This window comes from Choristoneura fumiferana, chromosome 7 (genome assembly GCF_025370935.1).
Source record: "Choristoneura fumiferana chromosome 7, NRCan_CFum_1, whole genome shotgun sequence".
Classification (NCBI taxonomy): Eukaryota; Metazoa; Arthropoda; class Insecta; order Lepidoptera; family Tortricidae; genus Choristoneura; species Choristoneura fumiferana.
The window spans coordinates 12,360,009-12,381,599 of NC_133478.1; the positions used below are offsets into that span (position 1 = coordinate 12,360,009).

Sequence of the window (21,591 nt, forward strand, 5' to 3'; positions counted from 1 at the left end):
ACGCGACCCCCTTAGTATGTAGTTGTGTATTTTATGCTACACTTGCTTAGTGTAGGTACAAATACTACACTAATAAAAAAACGTCAAAGTCGTTCATTACACTTTCTCATTCATATTCATCAAATGCGTACAAATGTTTTTTTGACGACGTGAATCTCACTAATTGGGAAACCTTTTTATTTTCGTTGATTTATGTTAATATAGCAAATTAAAGTTTTCTTATAAATACATTTTGTTTCTTTATTACTTCAGCTTCAGGATCCAAAGGCTTTGCAATCACAGGGAGTCGCGTCCCACGCGTTAAAAAACCCTGTTCCAGACGAACAAACGAGTTGACGTACTGAGTACCTACAGAGACCAGCGAGGACAATTTTGCCCCATATTATTCACTTGAATGTCCACTTCCGCAGTGTCGTTTACAAGCATTACTGTTATATGATTGAGTGCCTAACCAATTCTTTCTAATATGTGACTATAGTAGATTAGGGGAAGATCAGTACGAGGTTTTAGGTTGCAACAATGGAGTATAAATTTAAATAGGATGTTACTTATATTAAATGATATTGTAACGGATAACTCACGTCTTAAACCGAGTTTAGCTCCGAAGTTATAGCATCAAGTCGATTTTCCGTCCTCATATGCAGCTTAGACAGTTGGTGCGATCGCCGAAGGATAAGGAGCCTCTGAGTGGTCCCGGGGTATACATGATTCCGTGTTCGTGTGGCAAGAGCTATATCGTACCGCTATATAGCTATAACGTGCCTACTAGGGTATCGGAGCACATACGTAGTATGTGGAAACAGGACGACAGGGGCTCTGCTGTGACCGAGCATTCAATGGACTCGGATTTGACGCATTACATCAGGTTTGTTAAGGTTTCTGTACTTGCGAGAGAAATGTTTTTCATTCCGCGGAAAGTACGTGAAGCCATTGAGATTAGTCGTCATCCGAATTTTAACCGGGATTGCGGTTGATCGGTACCCCCGAGTTGGAAAACAGTTTTAAATACTCGTGCTGCGTCATCGGTTGGTGTGAACGTGCCTTTACGGAGCGATGTTGTTAGTGTTGTGTGCTACTTACCCTACATTAGACATTGACAATAAAAATGACGATAAAAATGCGGGTAGTTGTGCGCCGGTGTTAGCTTCGTCGGGCAGTCGCGCGAGCAGAGCGGTGGCGCGGCGCGTAGTGTGCGTGTTGCGGCAGCGGCCGAGTCGCGTTCGCGTGCTCCCAAGAAGGGCTACGAAATAGCCCGAAACATGACGAGCTAAACTCGGTTTAAGACGTGAGTTCAAAAAAATCAAAAAATCAAAATATCTTTATTTCATGGAGGATGTTACTTTCTACGTGGGTACATACGTAACTGTGACATTTTTGAAATATAATGCTTGAATAACGTAACAATTTCAGTTTTAAGTTTCTATTTAATCAGTTTTTATTATTATTTACCAACTGGACTGACCAATGTCACAAGGAAAAACAATGTTTTAAAGTCTGTTATCTATTGAATTCGCAAAACAACTGCGTATATCTAACATAAAATATATCTAACAAATAAAATAATATTATTTTTTGATGTAAAAAACTAAAAACCCTGAAAATGCTCGACTCACAACTAACTCATAAAATTACGCTCGTCCTCGGCTTTACCATAAATAAATTAAACAAATGGTAAACTTACCTCTTTGCTTTGCTTCGTTGCAAACATAAAGTCTCCTTTGATCTGGAAATCCTTTGCATCTTGGAAGATGACAGTGGCATGGTCAAAGTTCGTAGGGTCGCTCGCACTTAAGACCGTGCTGGTACCATTAGGCTTCCATCTCTCCACATAGAATGTTTTTGATATGCCAGGACCGGTAGTCCATATGAACGATTTGACATAGTTGTGAAGTTGCTTGAACGTTTTGCCTCCATCCACAGTCAGGTAAAGCTAGAAGAATTTGCAAAGATGTTACTACTGATTTATACTCTAGTTGCAAGCAATAACTAATAGGGTGTTGACTGTTATTTTCTAAATTAGCTTAATAAACATTTCCGAGGTTCTAAGAATACTTTCATATCCGCCTTTCTTTGCCTTTTACAAAAGCGGACCCCCAGCGCCTCCTTATATCATAATTCACAAACCAATAAAAACTTTTATGCAAATACTCCTATTTATAAATCTATTTTAACATTAAATTTTGGTTTTGTCTACGCAGGCCTTTTGGCCTACATCTCCCAGGTTGGAAAGCACTAGGTACTCTATATGCAGCCTGTGAAAAAAGGCTACCTTTTTTTATTTTAATCTGTAAAATTTGTATTATTTGTACCAAACCAAATTGGTGGTATGGTTTTTTATTTCCCGCCTATAGAATGAGTCAAAGATAAAAATTAGCTACATTATTAGTACTCAAGTATTTATAAAAATTGGCATCAGAAACAAAAACATGTTTAGGTATATACAAAGAGAATTTACGTGAAAAAAAAAAACCAGTCACATATGCAAATTTTTGGCTATCTTTGTTTCAGATCAACAGCTGCAATCACTGAACTGATAAACATTATCACAAAATAACAAATAACTTACCCGTCTAATCGTGTCGACTTTGTCCAAAATGACGTAAACGTTGGGAAGCTCCTCGTCAAAAGCAAGTTCACTAGGATGGAAGTCCAGGTCAGATCGGGTAATATTCTGTCCATTGTCACTTGTGTAGAACAGTTTCTTGTTTGTGGAGTCTACAAACACGCACTGTAAGAGAAATCTTTGTTAGGTCTACTGTTGTATCATTACAAATGTGAAAACAAATCAGTGAAAGTTTTTATTTTAAACAGTTCTTATTATCTACCCATTCAAGCACCATGTAGCATTGCAAGGTTTTTGATGTAAAACCACTTTGAGACTCGTGCGTAAAAATGAAAATATACCGAACATGTTTCGTACCTATCTATGGTTCAACATCAAGGTGAGCGTGAAAGGACGATAGTCAAATGCGATATGCACACCAGCGTTCTTATAACTGGGATACAACTTACATACATATAACTACCCTCCGATTATAAATAGTTCGAAAAATGTCGGGCAAATAAGTATTTCATTTTTAGGGTTCCGTAGCCAAGTGGTAAAAAACGGAACCCTTATGGATTTGGCCACGGAACCCTTATGGATTCGTCATGTCTGTATGTCTGTCTGTCTGTCTATCTGTTCGTCCGTATGTCACAGCCACTTTTTTCCGAAACTATAATATACTGTACTTCTGTTAATACACTTCATGATGCAATAATTTGCTTGCATCTATTTGACATTATAAGTGTAAACTAACTTGATATGCTATTATTTAATCAGAGCATGAATAAGCTAATCAGCAACGCCATCTGTTTCAATTGACAATTGTAAAGGTCATTGATCTAAAGTAGTTTGAACTTGTGCAAATTACATACAGTACCATATTTGACAACTTCTGAATTTGCCATCCCTAATAATATTATAAATGTGAAAGTAACTCTGTCTGTCTGTCTGTTACCTTTTCACGCTTCTCCCGCTGAACCGATTTTGACGAAATTCGGTATAGAGATAGAGTTCTGAGGAAGGACATCTATAGGCTACTTTTGATCCTGGAAAAATGCTTAGTTCCCGAGGGACAGCAATAAGCGGATTCTAAGGAGATGGAGGTGTGAGCAACAACTAGTATCCTATATCAGGGTTACTCAAAGTGGGGTACGCGAACCCCTAGGGGTTCGCTATTCGACGGTAGGGGGTTCGCGACAAGGTTTTCGTGACTCCAAAAACCACCAGGCTGCAAGACTAGCAAGATGATTAAGATTGGTTTTTGGAGTCTTTTTGTATTTTTTTATTCTCCAGCAGTCAACTTTATTACTTTTTTGGGGGGGGGGTTCGCTATGGTGTAGAAACTTTAACAGGGGTATGTGAAGCGATAAGTTTCAAAAGCCCTGCTATATATTATTATGAATATATTATACAGACAATGTTTAGTGAAGAGAAAAATGTATTCGGTTGAAAATTGGATTTATAGTGATATTTTGAAAAATCTATATTTCTGTCTGTTTCTAAAATACTTTGTATTCTATTCTGCAAGTATGTCTTTCACTATCTTATCTTGCATTTCAAACCTTTATAACTCGGTAACACAATGATAATTTTTTTTTTTTTTTTTTTTTTTTTGTTTTGCTGCATCATGGCGATCTGTTAAGCTCAACAATAAGCCACTACTCTGTCCGATATCTTGTATCTGTTTGTGTTCTATAGCTTGGTGAGACACTTCACATCTGGGTGTCTCATACCATCCTGTTGAATCTATCCAGTAGTGTTATGACGCTATGTCTCTTCAGTCTCCTATATCGCAAACTTCCCTCTCCATAAAGTCCGAGGGCGAGTTCATTTTTATGTTTTGCAAGTCTTTTCTGATAGTTAATGCTGTATTTCATGATCTCTTGTTTGACAGTTGGCTGCTTTAGGTCCAGGTACATAAATTTGTTACTAATGTACTGTGGTATGTTAAAAATGGATCTCAGGGTTTTTGCTTGGAATCGTTCCAGTATCTCAATATTGCTATTACTGGCTGTACCCCAGAGCTGGATACCGTAGGTCCAAATTGGTTTCAGGATGGTTTTGTACACTGTCAATTTGCTGTGATTGCTCATTTGCGATTGGCGTCCTATTAACCAGTACATACTACGCAGCTTTAAATCAAGCTGCTTCCGCTTCGCCCATATGTGTTGTTTCCATGTCAGCCTTCGATCCAAGTGTATGCCCAGATACTTCGCATGTTCGTCTTGTGGAATTGCTTCATTGTTGATTGTAACTGGAGGACAAGTGTCTCTCCTAAGCGTAAATGTTACGTGTGTTGACTTGCTTTGATTTGCGCGCATTCTCCAGGTTTTTAGCCATTCCTCAATTTTGACTATGTGGTGTTGTAGATGTTCAGATGCAGTAGTTGAATTCGTATGTGTCGAAAGTAAGGCCGTGTCGTCGGCGTATGTTGCAACCGTGGTGCAATCTGTTGTCGGTAGGTCAGCAGTAAATATGGTGTAGAGAACTGGTCCCAGTATACTTCCCTGTGGTACTCCTGATTTTATCTCACACAAGTCCGAAAGTTCGTCGTGAAACTTAATTTCGAAACATCGCCCATTGAGATATGAATGTATTATATGGTAAAATGAGTGTGGAAGCATTTTTTTAACCTTGTATAAAAGGCCCTCGTGCCAAACTTTATCAAAGGCCTGACTGATGTCCAAAAAGACTGCTGAACAATACTGCTTTTCCTCAATCGATCTGCTTATTATGTCGACAATACGGTGGACCTGCTCAATCGTTCCGTGGCTCTCCCTAAAGCCAAACTGATGATCTGGGATTACGTCATTCAGGTGAACCTTCATCCTCATCAGTAATATCTTTTCGAAGAGTTTACCTATTATGGGAAGAAGACTAATGGGCCTGTAAGATTCAACTTCATTAGGTGGCTTACCGGGCTTTGGTAACATTATCACCTGCGCTATCTTCCACTGTCCTGGAAAGTAGCAGAGCCGCAAGCAGGCGTTGAATATACAGACTATTGCAACAATTCCTTTTTTCGGTAGATTTTTCAGAAGAGTGCTGTCAATAAGGTCATATCCCGGTGCTTTTCCGTCTTTTAGGTGTTTTATTTCGCCGGCCACCTCAGCAGAGCTCACGTATTGTAATGGTAAGCACATTTGTATTGCACTTTCTAGGTAGCTCTTAATTTCAGTGCCTTGCTCAGGTCTCAACTCGGGAAATGGTTGAAACACTTTACCAAGGTGTTCAGCGAATAATTCAGCCTTCTCCACATCAGATCTGGCCCAATTTCCGGTGCCGTTTCTGAGGGGGGGGATCTGGTTGTTGGGACGTTTTAGTTTATGTGTTGCTTTCCAGAGTGAATAGTTTGTGTCTAGGCTTGGTGTCAAGTCAGAGAGGAATGCTTGTAGATTCTTGTTGTTGAACATTTTAATCAGGTTTTTCACTTCGTTAGAGGCTCGGTTGAATGCGGCTTTGTCTGCTGGATATCTGGTTTCATGCCATACTTTTCTTAGTTTACGGCGTTCAGCTATTTTTTCTTTGATGTTTTTTGGGTATTCATTTAACATAGAAGGCATTTTTTTTTTTCGCATTTTTGTGGAGGTTGTAGCTGCTTTATGTATGGCCTTATTCAGACTCTCTATAGCTTCATCAACGTCTTCTACTGTTTTTAATGTGTTCCGGAGTGTAATTTCTTTTGTAATCATTTCCTGATACATTTCCCAGTCAGTAGCTTTATTGTAAAGCCTTTCCACTGGTTGGACCATCACCACCCTTGAATTGACATTTAGTATGACTGGCGTGTGATCAGATGATAGATCCGTGCATGTTTCAGTGGACATGTAGTTTCGACTTATATTTTTGGTGACAAAGAAGTCCAGTAAGTCAGGAATTTTATTTCTATCCGTAGGCCAGTACGTTGGTTCACGAGAGGACAAAAACTCGAGTTTTAGATTTTGTGCTATGTCATATAACTGTCTTCCTCGGTGTGTAGTTAATCGCGAACCCCAGTGGGTGTGTTTAGCATTCCAATCCCCACCACATATGAACCTGGGGCCGAGGGAAGAGAAGTATGGATTGTAATCATTTTTAGTAATTGTATGTTTGGGTGGGCAATAAACTGCGGACACAGTTGTCTCGACTTTATCGTTGTACACTTTTATTGATGTTGCTTGAAGTTTATCCGTCTGGCATTTCTGTAGTTCATAATTTTTTATGTTATTTTTTATAATTACTGCGGTTCCTCCGTGGCTGTTCCCTGATGGATGATTAGTTGTGTATACTGTGTAGTTTTTTATTGTGAAGTGAGATTTTGCAGTGAATCTCGTCTCAGAGATCAAAGCTATGTCAATTTTTTCTGTTTGGAGAAATGTTTGAAGTTCTTGACGACGTTCCGTCAGGCCGTTGGCGTTCCAAGTGACAATTCTGAGTGTGTGGCTCATTTTGAGACAAGACTTGAAACCAGCTGGATCATCCGATCCATCATTTTGTCCATCATGTTGATCATGATTTGTTGAAATTTAGCAAGTATTTCTTCTAGTCGGTCTGAAAAAAATTTCGAGTCATTGTACCCTTCGTTTAGCGGTCTGTCTTTTGTTGCATCTGCGTAGCTCCTTTTGCCCTCCTGGTGGTTAGTGTGTCCTGTATTCTGTTTTGCTGCTTGGTCTACTGTTTTCTTCTCTTTTTCGCTCCGAGATGAGCCAGAGTCTTTTTTGTTTGGTTTCGTTTTTAGTATTCTTTCCTTGTATTGTTTATATTTTGCACAGCCTTTGTAGCTCGCGGGGTGCTTTTCTTGGCAGTTTGCGCATGTAGCTTCTGACTCTGGTGTTTTTATGCACGTTGAAGTAGGATGATCGTTGCCGCATTTTACACATCTAAATGGTCTAAAGCACTGATTTTTGGTGTGTCCAAATCTTTGGCATCTTTTGCATTGTACGACTTCTTTTTTTTTATAGGGGGCTTCAAAAGTCACTTTCATGTGGCTTAAGTAACGTAAATTAAAAATATCCTTATTATTTTTGTTGGGTTCAAGGTCTACAAAGTACACGGGTAGTGCTTGTTTGGTAGACCTATGTAGGATGTTTACTATCTGCCTGACTTCATGTCCTTGTTCTTTTAGCTCTTGTTTAATCAGGGAGGTATCTTCTGTTGAGTGAAGTCCTCTTAGTACCACTCTGTAAGCTCTCTCGCATTTAAGTTTGTGAGTGTAGTGTGCTACATTTTTTGCTATGAGTTGTTCTCTTATTGTTTTGTAGGTCTGTATATCATTCGGCATTAGTTTTACGATGTGGCCGCATCTTAATGTTGTCATTTTATATAGGTTATTGTCAACAATTTCATTTAGTATGACTTTTAGAGATGTGACATCCATGACTCCTGTCACGAAGATAGGTTCAGGCTTAGGTATGTGCTCGATAACAGGTTCCTCTGTTTCTTCTCTTTCTTTCTCTGTTTCCTCATTGTTTAGGAAATCAAATCTGTTATGCGTGTGTATTGTAAAGGCGGTTTCATTTCTAGTTTTCTTCAAGATTTTACTTTGTTTTGGGCTTGTCTCCTTCCTCTTTTGTCTTTTTGGGGGTACTTTATCATTTTGCCACAGAATTGTAGGATTTGCAGTATAATCCTCTGAGTTGTTCTCAAATATTTGAGCCCGTATGTTGCTGTCTGTACTTTCTGCGACAGGTGGTGTGCTGTTACTACGACTTCTGATGAACATGCTTTTGTGGAATTTTTGTTGAATCATATTGTTTGGGTTATTTGTTGTTTTATTTCCAATCGTGTTATCCACCACTGGAGCTTGGTCACCCACTCCCGTGGTGTCATTTTTATGGGAGTTTATTTTTAATAGCTGGCAACACTTGTTAATAAAATGTAAGTGGGTAGCCTGTTTTTCTTATGTGGGTAGGTTGATAGTCCCCAACAAATATGATGTGTCACTCGCGTATTTACCGGCTGATGTTTTTGCCTTTCTGTAGAAAGTTCTCCGGAGATAACACTATCACACGTGAGTCTGATGGTATAGATCACTTCTATGATACTGACAGTTACGAAAGCACTTTTTAACTTCACATTTTCGAGAAATTCAAGAGCACAATTGACAATTGACACTTGCTTTTGACACTGAATGTTTAGATACTAAATGATAATAAATTTATTTATAAACAAACAAATAATATATACAAAAACTAACAGAAATAAACATATAACTCAGTTATATGTAAAGGTAGGTTAAAAATTGTTTTTCTGTTCAATGACACATTATCAAGCTTTAATTAAAATAGTCAAATATTGTTTCCTTTAATTTTAATGACATTGAACACCTTAAAAAATCAGGAGCTGAAAGAAAATCAAAGCTCAGAGGAAGTCAGTTGTTGTTTAGGTTCTGTTAACTTAACAAAAGGATGTTGTACCATTAATTAGCAATATTAAGTATACTTCGTTTTTAGGGTTCCGTAACCAAAATGGCAAAACAGAACCCTTATAGTTTCACCATGTCTGTCTGCCTATCTGTATAATAATATTATACTTAAATAGTATCTTTTGCAAATAAGACAAATACTCACAAATTCTGGATATTTTGGATGATTGAAGAATTTATCCAACTGTGCATATCCACTGTTTGGAGCATCACTCAGCTTAAAGCTGTCGGTCTTGTTAGTGAAGTTCTTGCCATAGTCATACGATATGAACAGAGCTGATGGAGAAAGCCCTCCTTTATTCTTAGGGCTCGAGTCTCTCGCCAGGCAGATGATGACATTGGAGCCCTCACCAACCCAGTGTACCATCAGTTGCTGATGACTGTCATTCAAATGTGTAGTCTGGAGAAAAATATGAAAAACAACACAGATGTTATCTATGAATAGGCAAGTAAAAAAACAATGAACAACAAGCAATAAAATATATAATAATAACTATACTCCTAAGAATACTCTTCATGGCTCTTTCTTGAAACATTTAGCTAGTAAAATGGCCGTATTTAATTACAAAAATACAACCAAATGGATGACCTTCACTTTTGCAGTTGGCTAAAAAAGGACATTTTGGTTATAATAACTTGTTAAATATTGATAAATAAAAAATTCGTAACTTCTCATAACATTGGCATTAGCCATGCACAGTGTAATTAAGATGCTTGTTTACAAATACAACGCATGAATAGGTCAAGGTTGACGAAAGGCGCATAAAGAGCACAAATCTGTAAAGTCACTTTATAAAAATAGAGGAAAGTGCGTAACAAGGTAAGTGCGACGAACAATCAAATGACAGCGATAAAAACATCGCCGATATGAGGCGACCGGACGATAGTAAACAAATACACAACAAAGGGGATTTAATTGAATCTAATAAGGAAATGGTCTGTTACCCATGTAGTGATATTTTTCTCCAGCGCTGGTGTCGATGACACGGACGCATCGCGTTTTCTCCTTTCTAAGCTCGGACTCTCCTCTTCAACAAATCTGTTTATTTGGAAGGTTTTGCCTAAACCCCGCTGCTGTTCTTCTGCCACGTATAAAGTGTTCCCGGGTGTCCCATACTGCTTCCCACGCACCACACACGTAAAAAAAATTATCACGGCCAATAGCCCGATACGTAGATCAAATGTCAGCAACATATTGGCATCACTCACTGCATATCCACCCGTTCGGATTCGAAATTGGTTTTGTACTGAAGGAAGAAATGAATTGACTTGCTACGCCGTGAAAAAATACTGGAGAATGCAAGTGAAGTTGGCAACGGAAGACTGTCTGCTGCAGTGTTGCCAACCCTATCATAGAGTAAAACTGTAGATATCAAATAAAAAATCAGCAGGGAGCTTGTCTAATTTAAAATGAACTACCACCGCATTTACGCACATGCGCAAATTCAGAATACAGATGGGTGACACCAAAGAAAGGGTGACACTCTTTCCCGGCCCAGTTAACACCGACTTGGAAATACCGTCCTGTTTTTTGTGTACACGCCGACCCATAGAAAAATGACAGGAGCTTCTATGGGCAAGACGGCATACACGCATAAATGTCATTGTTATTGGTCATTCATTCAATTTCTTTCAGGTCCCCGTTAGACTCAGGCGTAGAAGCACGCATATTTAGTTCGCAAAAGTACCGTCAGCATGTCACCCAAGAAATGTCTTCAAAGTCTGGTAATTAAATAAAATTAAAATTAAATTATACTTTGAACTGAAACAATTACATTGCTCACCCGCGACCTTATGATATCTACGTTTATGCAAAAAATGTGTATTCATGCAGTTCCTTCCTCCACTTCCACACTGTAAGAACACACACAAATCACACAAACCCATCTATCACCACCACCACACTACACTGATGCGTTTCGAACTCAACCAGAGCTTATCTTCAGATCAACACAACCGTTCACCATCTACCAGATTTGAGACTAACAAACCAAATAAACCTTTTAATTTGTCACTGTAATTCCCCAACTACCAACTTTATTTTTCTCAAACAAACTACCTACAAAAACTAACAAACTTTAATCGTCTCATAAAACTACCTTGATTTTTTATTTATTTACTGTTAAGGCGTGTTTTATTTATCTTAACTGTTATTACTCAAATTAGACCCAAGCCCTAGTAAGGGAGAAGATACTTAATTTACTTATTCATAATTAAAACTATTTAATTTTGTTTTTTGCATGCCGTACGTACCGCTCCTTGGTGACAAGCGGTTATCGTCGGATTTGTTGTCCAACTTGTAATAATTGATCTCAACGCGCGAGAGAGCGGACATCTTGTTTCATATACCACGCGCCAGATAAATCTGCCTAAAAGTTCATTACTTAATACTCAGTTTTGACGCATTTTTGAGATACATTTTTATTGCGACGTCTTTACGTTACTCCCGGATTGTGTTCGAATCGCTTAACGGTATAGTGCCTATTCAATTATTGGAATTATTATGACAAGAAAGGCACACCTATGCATTTTGACGATTACCTCCGGTCCGATAGTAGTAGATTTTACTGGAGCTGACTTAGTTACAGACTATGTAATAAATAAAATGGATGACGCTAGCCTCTAAATAAAAATCTGTACATTTCAAGGCCAAAACTAAAATCTGAGAGAATTTCCAAAAACTGCAGATCTACAGTTAAAAGTGTAAGGTTGGCTACACTGGTCTGCTGTCTTGTCTGCACAGACTCTACTCAGCTTCTGTATATAATCAATTTTGACTGACAGTGATATGACATTTAAATTTTGAAAGTGACACTCATCGTTTGGTGTTACTGCTTGTAAAATACTCCGTTTATATTTTATATATATCGTTGTTGTTTCTTTAAAAAAATATAGCTCTGTCCATCGGAGGACAATTTTGCCAGTGTCAAGTAGTTTTTACCGTTGTACGGTAAAAAAATTATAGAAAACGAAATATGAGAGGTAATGGTGGATGAACGATGACCATTTTATATGTAGTATCATTGGTTATTTAATAATTGTCAGTGCCAAGGTGCAGGGTAGGGTTGCTATGGTCACCTGACTATGTTTAGCAGGTTGACAGTTTGACGCAGTATGTCCTACTCAATCGGTAAAGCAAATTAGCGCTCATACTGAGCAAAGGAAAATCGACCTTAGGGTGACGCACCTTTTTTACTCCGACTGTACCTTCCCTTTAGCTCAATTTCATACTTACCAGGAAGTGATCGCGCTACCTGATAGTTTGAAATTCCAAATTAAAACTTCAACCCTACCAAAAAAAAAAACATTATTTTTTTTATTTCTTTATTTAGAGAAATTACAGTACGATAACATTCTGCTTAGCCTGTTGCTTGGCCTTTAGGCGGACCTGAGCGGCGATTCGGTCAAGATCACGCCTGCCCTGAGTGGTGAGGATGCGGCCACCGTCTTGAACCTGCTCAACCAGCTTCAGAGCTTCCAGAGCTTGCAGGGCCTTACGGGCGATACTGCCGGATGACCTGAAAAGGGAAAGATTTGGTTTATTATAGAAGTTAGACTTTTGCTACTTAATGTTCTACAGAATTAGGTATAGGTAGAGTCATTCACTATGACGCGTGCCGTGGTTCGTATTACAATGTCATTAATGTCTAATTTTGTCAAAATCACGCGTCTTCGTGGATGGCCCTAGCTAGGTATATAGGTATAACCGGGCTGTTCTAAGCAACTCAAAGTCTATGTGCGCCTATTATGCCTTAGTCTATACTTGAAACGTTTAGGTAATTAACTAAATGTAAACAAACTTCAGCTGCCAGATTTGTTACATTCAAGGATTTTTAACATTTTATCATTGTAACAGAAATGTAAATCTATATTAATAATTTCGTCAAGGGGTACGGTAGACTCGAACGAAATGCACATCAAATTGAAGAGCGTAAAAAATTAGTCAATCCGAGTCGACAACTTGTAGGCGGAAAATTCGGATTATCGAGTATTTTCAATATAAACTTGAATAAATTACTAAGTATATAATGGCGTTGCGAAGTAAACATGTCAAAGTCATCACATCAAAGTGCCTTAGTGTCACGTCATCACGTGTCACAGGTGTCACAGGTTTGCATTTCGTTCTCCATTGTGACCTCTTAAGGGCCCACACACGGTACGATTCGTCGATTTTCATCAGATCGATCGTACAGATCGTAGGTCTAATTTCTTTGATTATGAGACAGAGACATCATAGTTATTTGGGCAAATAAGATTTAGGAGAAATATCTACTATAATAGTGAAATACCGGTACGTAGGTTAGCTGGGCTGGGAATATACGTCAGATTTTTTGATAAGTACAACAGTCTTTAACTTGGCAAAAAAAATTTTTAAACGTATTGTTATTAGTACATTTTACCCGAGCGAAGCCGGGTTTTCATCTAGTATTTAGATAGTTTAGGAGAATTTCAATATTGAAGACACCAATAGACATTGCTTTGTTTACATTTAATTAAATACCTATTCAAACCAAGCATAAGAGTTAGAATTGTAAAACCTGGATTAGGGATGATTGTACCACAAATTTTAATTTAACACTACTAAACCCAGAGTTAAACAATTAAGTCTGGTCTCAGTAGGCCCGCTATCTATGCTAATGGCCATAACTAACATTCTTACAAATTACAAATTTGGAAAAGGCAATGTAGTTTTATGAATAGCGAAATGATCATTGAATTGTGGTGAGAAGTCGGTACCATCAGCCAAATATGTGGTCTACCACCCTAAAGTTGATAATTGTTTGCACGTCATAAAACAATAATGCCAATAGATGTGTCTGTCAACTTGAAAGTTCGACTTTAGCGACATATTCATTTGATAGGAACTTGTTTAAAAATAGATAGACCACTTATTTGGTAATTGCAAAATTATATTCTAAAAACTTTGAATGATAACATTTTTAAGAATTACATCTAATTTTCTGTCGCCTATGGTTATTTAGCCTAAGATTTAGTGACAGTACAAAATCTTTACATAGATTTTCTATTTCAACAGAGAAGCAAATGTTTTAAGATATTGTGTTCAAATAAAAGAACATATTTAAAATTAAGAGAATATACATGGCAAGACTTCAATATTGCTTGTGTAGAAAAATGTTTGCATTCATTTTAAATAATTTATTGAACCTACCTACCTACCTATTTAATGAACTAAAAGAATTTAAATTGATATGGACCTCCGCAAAGCTTGATTCAATTAATTATTTCTACCTATTTATAATTTTATGTATTAATTAAAAAATATTTTTCTTTTGATGTGTTTAATTTAATTTAATTTGACAGTTTTGTTTTATTTAGTTATGACTTCTCTTTGTTGTAAATTTTCTACCTGTTTATAAAGTTATTGATCAGATCAAGCATGGGACCTATTTTTGTAATTTTATTCTATTAAAATGTATTTCTATCCTAATCATGGAGTATGTTATATAGATAGATTGCAATCAGATTTTTTGACAAGTTTTGGTCACCTGGCTAAAAGAGTTGCCAAGTTTGGAACAAGATAAAAAGGGCAAACCTAGAATAGAATACATATAAGTTTCAGTACTTCAGTCAGATATTAAAAAACCAGACACTGATCTTTACTTACTAAGTGCTGTCTAACCCTCAGGTACAGTACAGGTACATTTTGATGCTAAAGTCGAACTTTCAAATTAACAAAACACATGCAGAAAGGCATAACTTATCAACATTGTGTGAATACAAACAATAATCATTTTTAGGGTGGTAGAACACATATTGAGGGTTGCCTGGTCAAACCCGATAAGTCGAAATAAAAACTGTGCCTGTACCTGCAGAAGTGTGAAGGTGTGACACCGTTGCGTTTACGGCCACCAAAGATCTTGGTGACTGTCTTGACTCCAACTGGGGAGCGGATGTAAATGTGACGAAGCACAGCAGCACAGCGCACATAGAACCAATCGGGGTCATAAGGAGCCAGCTCCTTGAAACGAGCGGTCTTCACCAGGTCCATGTGTTCAGGGACCTTGACTTTGCCCGTCCTGGAATAAGCATCAAATGATAAATAAAAATAATTTATTATCAGGCGTTTAAGGTCCATAGATATCAACAGATCACGAAATTTGTTACTAACAATTATTCTTATAAACTATATTAGTAAAGATTATTTTGGAAACTAATTGGTAAATCAACACAACCACTGAAACAATTAATATCAATTGAAAATTAAAAATGTCAATGTACTTATTAAAATAAAATTATAAAATTAGAGTTTTGAATTGAATAGATTAATTAAGATTAATTTACATAATTACATAAATAACAAAGATAAGACTAAGATTGCATTAAGGAATTAGTGAACCTAAATAAACACTAATTTGAAGTTCACTCAACACCATATTTAATGACATCAGAGGGACAGCAATAGATTGTTGTTAAACACGGTTTGTTGTTATAAGCAGAGTTGTGTTGGTATATAAGATTGTGTTGGGACTTTTGTCCTGTAACTCCAAGACCTCATAACTCTTGTGAAGCAAATCTCGTCACTCCATTTTTATACAAATGCGACAATTAAATTACATACATACATACATATATTAAGTAGGGCTGAATAACACAAACACTAAGAGTAATATTGTCCTAGTGTTAGTTACTAATAAGAACACTGTTAACCGCCAATATGTTTTCATTTGTATGTGCCCGTATCGACACGTACACCGAAACTATAGACATTTTGTCTTAATTATAAGACTGCGGCGAAATGAGCTGGATAATTTTTGTCTTATAATTCAGACAATGGCGGTTAAAGGGCTAAAAGGCACAAGAGTCTTACTTTTTCAAGTGGGCAGCGACGGTCTTGACGACCTTGTCTTGTTCAACATCCTTAAGCGTGACGGAACGCATCTGAAATAAAAAAGTAAAATTTAAGTTTTTAAATTTTTGAAATTAAAATAAAATTCATAGACCCAAAAATATGAATGACAGCTTAAAAATATAGAAATCACTTGAAAATGGATATGAATGTTATATTAACCTTCAAATAACTTTATTATGCTATTTTAAACTTTGTAATTTGGTTGATAATGCCATGGAACCGTAAAAGTTAGGTTATGTTTCTCTTGTTCAAAATTAGTGAAAATTATAATCATTAGATAAATAGTGAACTACTCGATACTGAGAAATTAATAAGCAAGTATATACTATAAAATGTAATCGATAATCGAAATGCATGCAAAAAATCTAGCAAAATTGCTTCGTTGCTCGTGCCATGACAGTTCATAATGAAAACCTCCAAGAAACATATTTAACGACTAATTTGATGGTCTAATTTCAAGAAATAGTAGATGGTATGTTACCTTATGTCGCAGATATCACTTTAAAACTATTTTAAACTATATTTCCACTAATTAATCCAGAAACCATGTGGCTTTTACCCACCTTGCCTTGTGTTGGCAGCCGGAAGAAAGAAAGAAAAAAAAAGTTGTGGTGTTGGCATACCAAGAACGAAAATACTACTAATTATATGTCGTGTCGTGGTGTTTCTTATTTTAAAACTAAATTAATTAAAGTTATAGCGATAAGGAAGATATTTATTTTAAATTAAAAAGGTACAATTGAAGTTATACTAAACTATCCTAAAAATATTTACTATATATACAGTTCCCCCAAGTCTTGTCCCTGAGGAAGATTATAATATTAGAAGATGTTTTTAATAGTTGAGCTGTTCAAGTATTAATAATAAATTACATATTTCCTAAATCTCTTCTTATTTAAAATGGGGCTACGGTTGGGGTAATATATGTAATGTAAATATTGAATTTAGAACTTTTAAACGTACATTACATACATGTGCCTATACTTTCATTTTTCATACCGACACAATTATACTGAGTGCTCACACTCGCACAAAAAACAGTGTCATTGGATTGGAATATCAAACAGTTACTGTAAAGCTTCTTAAATAGTAGATTTTTTTTACGCAACTAAATTTTTTAAATGAAAAATACGCTTTCGTAAAATATTCCAAAAACTTGTCAGTGGCCTTTTGTTGACTGATATTTTTAATTTATTTTTTTGCTGTATTTACGCCTATCATTTTCAAAAATATTTAGCAAATTCTATTTAGCTTAAACCAAACGAATCTGTGTCTGTCATGCCATTAATTGTGAGTCTATATAGTCTATGACTCTTTGTTGTCAAAAATTGGAAAATGGCCGCGAAACAGAACATTACCGAGCAAGAAGGTAATAAAAAATACAATTATTACTGCATATTTAGTTTAAATATCAGTGTATTTCGTGCGCGTAGATGTATTTAGAGTTCTTGGTTCATCGTAGCAACCTTGATAGTATTTGTAGTTCCAAAGTAATGTTCTTTGTTTGATGTTTTGATTGCATTCCAGGGCAAGCAGCACCTGACGATATTCCTCTGACATCTCTGGAAGAAAGCTTGCTTAGCTTGGAAAAGCTTGATCGAGCTTCTCCAGAACTATGGCCAGAGCAGAGTAAGTACCTATGATACAAAAGCAGTAAACATATCATAATAACCTGATTTAATTATTTTCAAAAAGCGCGGGATTTTGGTTCCATTTGTGATGTTGTCATTCCGTCCACCATTACGTAGGTACGTATTGCATTTGGGTTTTGGCATTTCGGTTATAACCGACGTGCTTTTGAACTTTTTTGCAATGGGTGATGGAAACGGTAATATATCGCGGGTCGATGAAGGATCTCATTGTTCTGATGATACTTACGCAGTTCCCGGAGTGTCGGAGTTTGCGCCGATGCAGAACCCTAACCAATCTCCTCCTGCTTGGAACAGGGGACTCACCAAAGACGACGTAGTTGTAATGCAACGTAAGTTTTCCTTTTGATTCTGTTGCTTTTTTGGTCTACAAGTCTGCATGGCCTTTAAAATGCATAAGACAGAATGGTTTCTTGGTTATGTATGTATGTGTGTAATCATTACTGAGAACTTAAAATGGGAAGAACATATATTAGGTGTTACTAAGAGAGCCAACTCCCTGTTATACGTAATTCGAAAGGCCTTTCACTACATGGACAAGAACCTCTTCCTTAAACTCTACAAGACTTATGTGAGACCGTTGTTGGAGTATGCCTTCCAGGTCTGGAACCCATACTTCAAAAAGGACATTACCCTTTTAGAAAGAGTGCAAAGGAGAGCTACAAAAATGGTACCATGTCTGCGTAACAGGGGGTATGAAGACAGGTTGAGAGAGTTGGGACTTACCACCTTGGACAGGCGGAGGCAGCGTGGTGATCTGATCGAAACCTACAAGATATTGACCGGACACTATAATGTACCTGAACTAAGTGACATATTTACACGGAGCATGAATGAGAGGCTGCGAGGTCACTCTCTGAAACTGATACGCACTCTAAGTACAAGCAACCCCAGGCGCCATTTCCTGGGCAACCGCGTCGTGAAACAGTGGAACAGTTTGCCCGAGACAGTGATCAGTGAATACTTTTAAAAACAGACTTGATAAGTACTTTGAAGACAATTACACAAGTGAACAATGATATGCACGCATCAGCTATAAGCTGCCTGTGCATTATATAAATAATAATTAATTATGTTAATTTGATATTCGCGATTTTTAGAAACATACTGTTGTAAATTACCATCACCATACCAAGAGACTGCTGTTTTTAAATTCTATATCTTTCTTGTACTTAATTCACCACTCTAAATTTTAGGCAGCTAAAGCCTAAATCCTACTAATATTATAGATGAGAAAGTTTGTGAAGATGTTTGTGACAAGTAGTAAGCAATAAAGTCTGAACCGATTCAGATGAAATTTGGTAGAGATAGTTTAAGTTCTGGAGACATTACTAGAATCGTTTTTTCCTGAAAAATTGCATAGTGTTGTGGGATAGCAACAAACAAAACAGATGTCAACAGTTGAACAAAGGCCTCCCCCTTAGAACGCCACAATGAACGACAACTCGCCACTGGCATCCACCAGTTGCCCGCAACTCTCACGATGCCGTCAGTCCACCTATTGGGAGGCCTGCCAACGCTTCGTCTTTCATTTTGTGGTTGCCTCGCCACTCGAGGACTTTTCAAACTCAAACTCAAACACAACATTTATTGGCAAGAAAAACACACTACATCACAACAAAAACACAGTAAAACCATAAAATATACATATTTCCCCCCAACGGTTATCTGTGCTTCGAGCGATGTGGCCCGCGGGCCCGCCCATTGCCACTTCAACTTGCATATTTTTACAGCTTTGTTGGTGACTTTAGTTCTTCGAACAATTTCCGTATTCCGGATTCTATCGCGTAAAGAAACTCCAAGCATAGCTCTCTCCGAGGCGTCTTTACCGATAGGGCAGGGTGTGCGTTGCACACGGGCGCAGCGGTGTTAAGGTGATTTTCCACCGGCGAGGCGGGCGTGCGAGAATGCATATTCTGTATGCATATGAATGTAAATTCGAAATGAACATTTAAATAGTAATAAAATAAACAAATCAGAATTACAATCAATTTGGTTGACATTTTTGTGAAGTTATTTTAGGCCAGTAGACATTGTCCTGTACCTCTCCTGTATTACCCTAACAAGGATCTACAGACGGCTAGAGAGTACTGGGACCACAATGGGGCTAAATCAAAACTTTTATTTTTGTATGAGACAATCAATTTTCAACTGGCGATTTTACATACAAGATATAAAATATAACCACAAACTTTCTGTTTTTCAGAGCTTGCAGCCCTCTCTACAAGTGGTCTTATAATGGAAGTGAAGAAGCTCCATGATCTTGCTTACCAACTTGGATTGGAAGAGGCTAAAGAAATGACAAGGGGGAAGTATCTTAATATATTTTCAAGACGGAACCGATAGGTTCAATGCTATAATTATAATTCTATGTTATGTTATTCTTTCCAATATTATTAGTCATAAAGTAAGATTTTTTTTAAACTGCGTAATTATTTTCAGTATGTAGTGTTGCATCATAAAATACATAATACTGTCTTGGTGCATGGCATGGCATCTTTAATTGTGTCTGAAAATTTATCTTTATTTTACTTACCTGCTGTCTTGTTTTTACATGCACCAAGATTGGATAGTTGTATTGTATGTTCAAATTCAAATTCAAATGATTTATTCAGTAAATAGGCCGCAATGGGCACTTTTACACGTCATTTTTTTAAACTACCAGCGCTTTCGGAAAGACCATCATTGCCAAGAAGAATGCGCCGCAAGAAACTTGGCAGAAAGTCATTTTTTCATAAAAATATAATTACAAATAAAATACTTAAAAACTAAATACAGGGTATGGTTTTTTATGGTCGGTTATATTTAGTTGTCTATTGGGATTTTTTCGGATAAAATTTTGATTAAAAACTGTGATAATTATACATGGCTTACGCTCGTAAAACCTTCTTACCAAAATTTATACTTCGAATAAAGTGCCAAAACGCAAAATTTACCCTTTTAAAAAAATACACTTTCCCAATTAAGGTCATAATCGAAATGTATACTTTTCCTTAAAGGTTGTTTTTATTCCACAACTTCAATTCGAGGTTACAACATTATACGCAAACAAAATAGACTCGTGGCTAGTCCAGTGCCCGCTAGTTTAGTCCCACCATACCACCAGAGGTATGGTGGGTCTGAAGGATAATTTAGATTTGCTGCTACAAAATTAACCTCTTCAACCGCCAGAGTCATCCAGTCGTGACAGCCAATGGAATGCCTCACACGCCACTGCTACACCACGGTCAGTCGGTCATCTATAATGAACTCGATGTTAATTCTTCTGCAATGGAGTTAAAAATTAAAGTTGATTTGTCGCTGGTTTTTCTGTGGCGTACAGTACAGAGCACGTCACTTCGTTTGTTTTGTGGCGGTGAAGTAAGTGCATTTTACAAGCCTAAGGGGCTGTTTCACCACCCATTGATTAATTTTATTTGACGGATAAATGTGATGCCGTCTTGTCTCCTTGTATTCGAACAAAAACAAACAGACGGCATCACATTTATCCGTCAAATAAAATTAATCAATGAATGGTGAAACAGGGGGTAAGCCTAAGCCATTAAGCGTGATGACAAATATCTACTCGCTAGGAAATATGATATTTAACATTTGTCCCTTCTTAACCGTGGTATGGTTGTGTGTCCGGCCAGCCGGACTGTGGAAAACTTGTATTGTCTTGATGTCTAACAAAATAAAAATGGATTTTTAACTATCTGCAATATCAATCAATAGATGCGACCAAGAAAGTGTTTCCAGGAATTATATTATTAAATTGAATTGACATAGTCGTGGACGTGGAACACTAGTTTTCTAAGGATGGAAAGTTTTGCTGTAATTCATATAAATAAATAAACTTACTTAGGTATTTTTTACCAAGCTTTTATTTGGAACATATTTATACGTCATGAAACTTTTCATTAAAAGAAAGTATTTTTTTCTTTTTCATAACCTAACTGACGGCCTAATTATAATAAACTATTTCGTCGAGGAAACTTGCTTGGATTTGGTGATTGTGACAGGTTATCGGTATTGACCTGTATTTTTAGTTTATAAAATAAGCTATAATAATAAAAGTGTTACTGAGCATGGACTCTGGTTGTGTTCGAAACACATCAGTGCAGCGTGGTGGTGGTGGTGGTAG

At 37.0% G+C, this 21,591-nt stretch overlaps 3 protein-coding genes across 5 annotated transcripts in view; 1 reads left to right on the forward strand and 2 right to left on the reverse strand.

The window, feature by feature from the left end:
* The window catches only part of LOC141429724 (sortilin-related receptor-like), a 49,208-nt gene extending 38,960 nt beyond the window's left edge, over nt 1-10,248 (reverse strand). For both annotated transcript variants that reach the window (XM_074090200.1, XM_074090199.1), the window contains exons 1-4: nt 9,894-10,248; nt 9,094-9,348; nt 2,567-2,728; nt 1,682-1,930 (exon numbers count right to left, since the gene is read on the reverse strand). In XM_074090200.1, coding sequence (XP_073946301.1) covers nt 1,682-1,930; nt 2,567-2,728; nt 9,094-9,348; nt 9,894-10,142 — 915 coding nt within the window. In that variant the 5' untranslated portion in view covers nt 10,143-10,248. The remainder of the gene's footprint in view (nt 1-1,681; nt 1,931-2,566; nt 2,729-9,093; nt 9,349-9,893) is intronic.
* Nucleotides 10,249-12,255: 2,007 nt separating this feature from the next.
* Nucleotides 12,256-16,444, reverse strand: RpS19a (Ribosomal protein S19a). 2 transcript variants are annotated; one of them, XM_074090203.1, is made up of 4 exons: nt 16,383-16,444; nt 15,778-15,848; nt 14,777-14,986; nt 12,256-12,466 (listed from the first exon to the last, which is right to left on the reverse strand). In XM_074090203.1, the coding sequence occupies exons 2-4, from the start codon at nt 15,846-15,848 to the stop codon at nt 12,286-12,288; spliced, it is 462 nt and encodes a 153-aa protein (XP_073946304.1). In that variant the 5' UTR covers nt 16,383-16,444; the 3' UTR covers nt 12,256-12,285. The 2 variants fall into 2 exon arrangements, with proteins under 2 accessions (XP_073946304.1, XP_073946306.1); XM_074090205.1 differs by having other exon boundaries at nt 16,301-16,408.
* A 668-nt stretch (nt 16,445-17,112) lies between these two features.
* LOC141429727 (protein lin-52 homolog) lies at nt 17,113-19,892 on the forward strand. Its single transcript, XM_074090206.1, has 4 exons — nt 17,113-17,188; nt 17,347-17,448; nt 17,702-17,800; nt 19,675-19,892. Exons 1-4 carry the CDS (start codon nt 17,155-17,157, stop codon nt 19,812-19,814), a joined length of 375 nt encoding a protein of 124 aa, XP_073946307.1. The 5' UTR covers nt 17,113-17,154; the 3' UTR covers nt 19,815-19,892.
* The last annotated feature ends 1,699 nt before the right edge of the window (nt 19,893-21,591 follow it).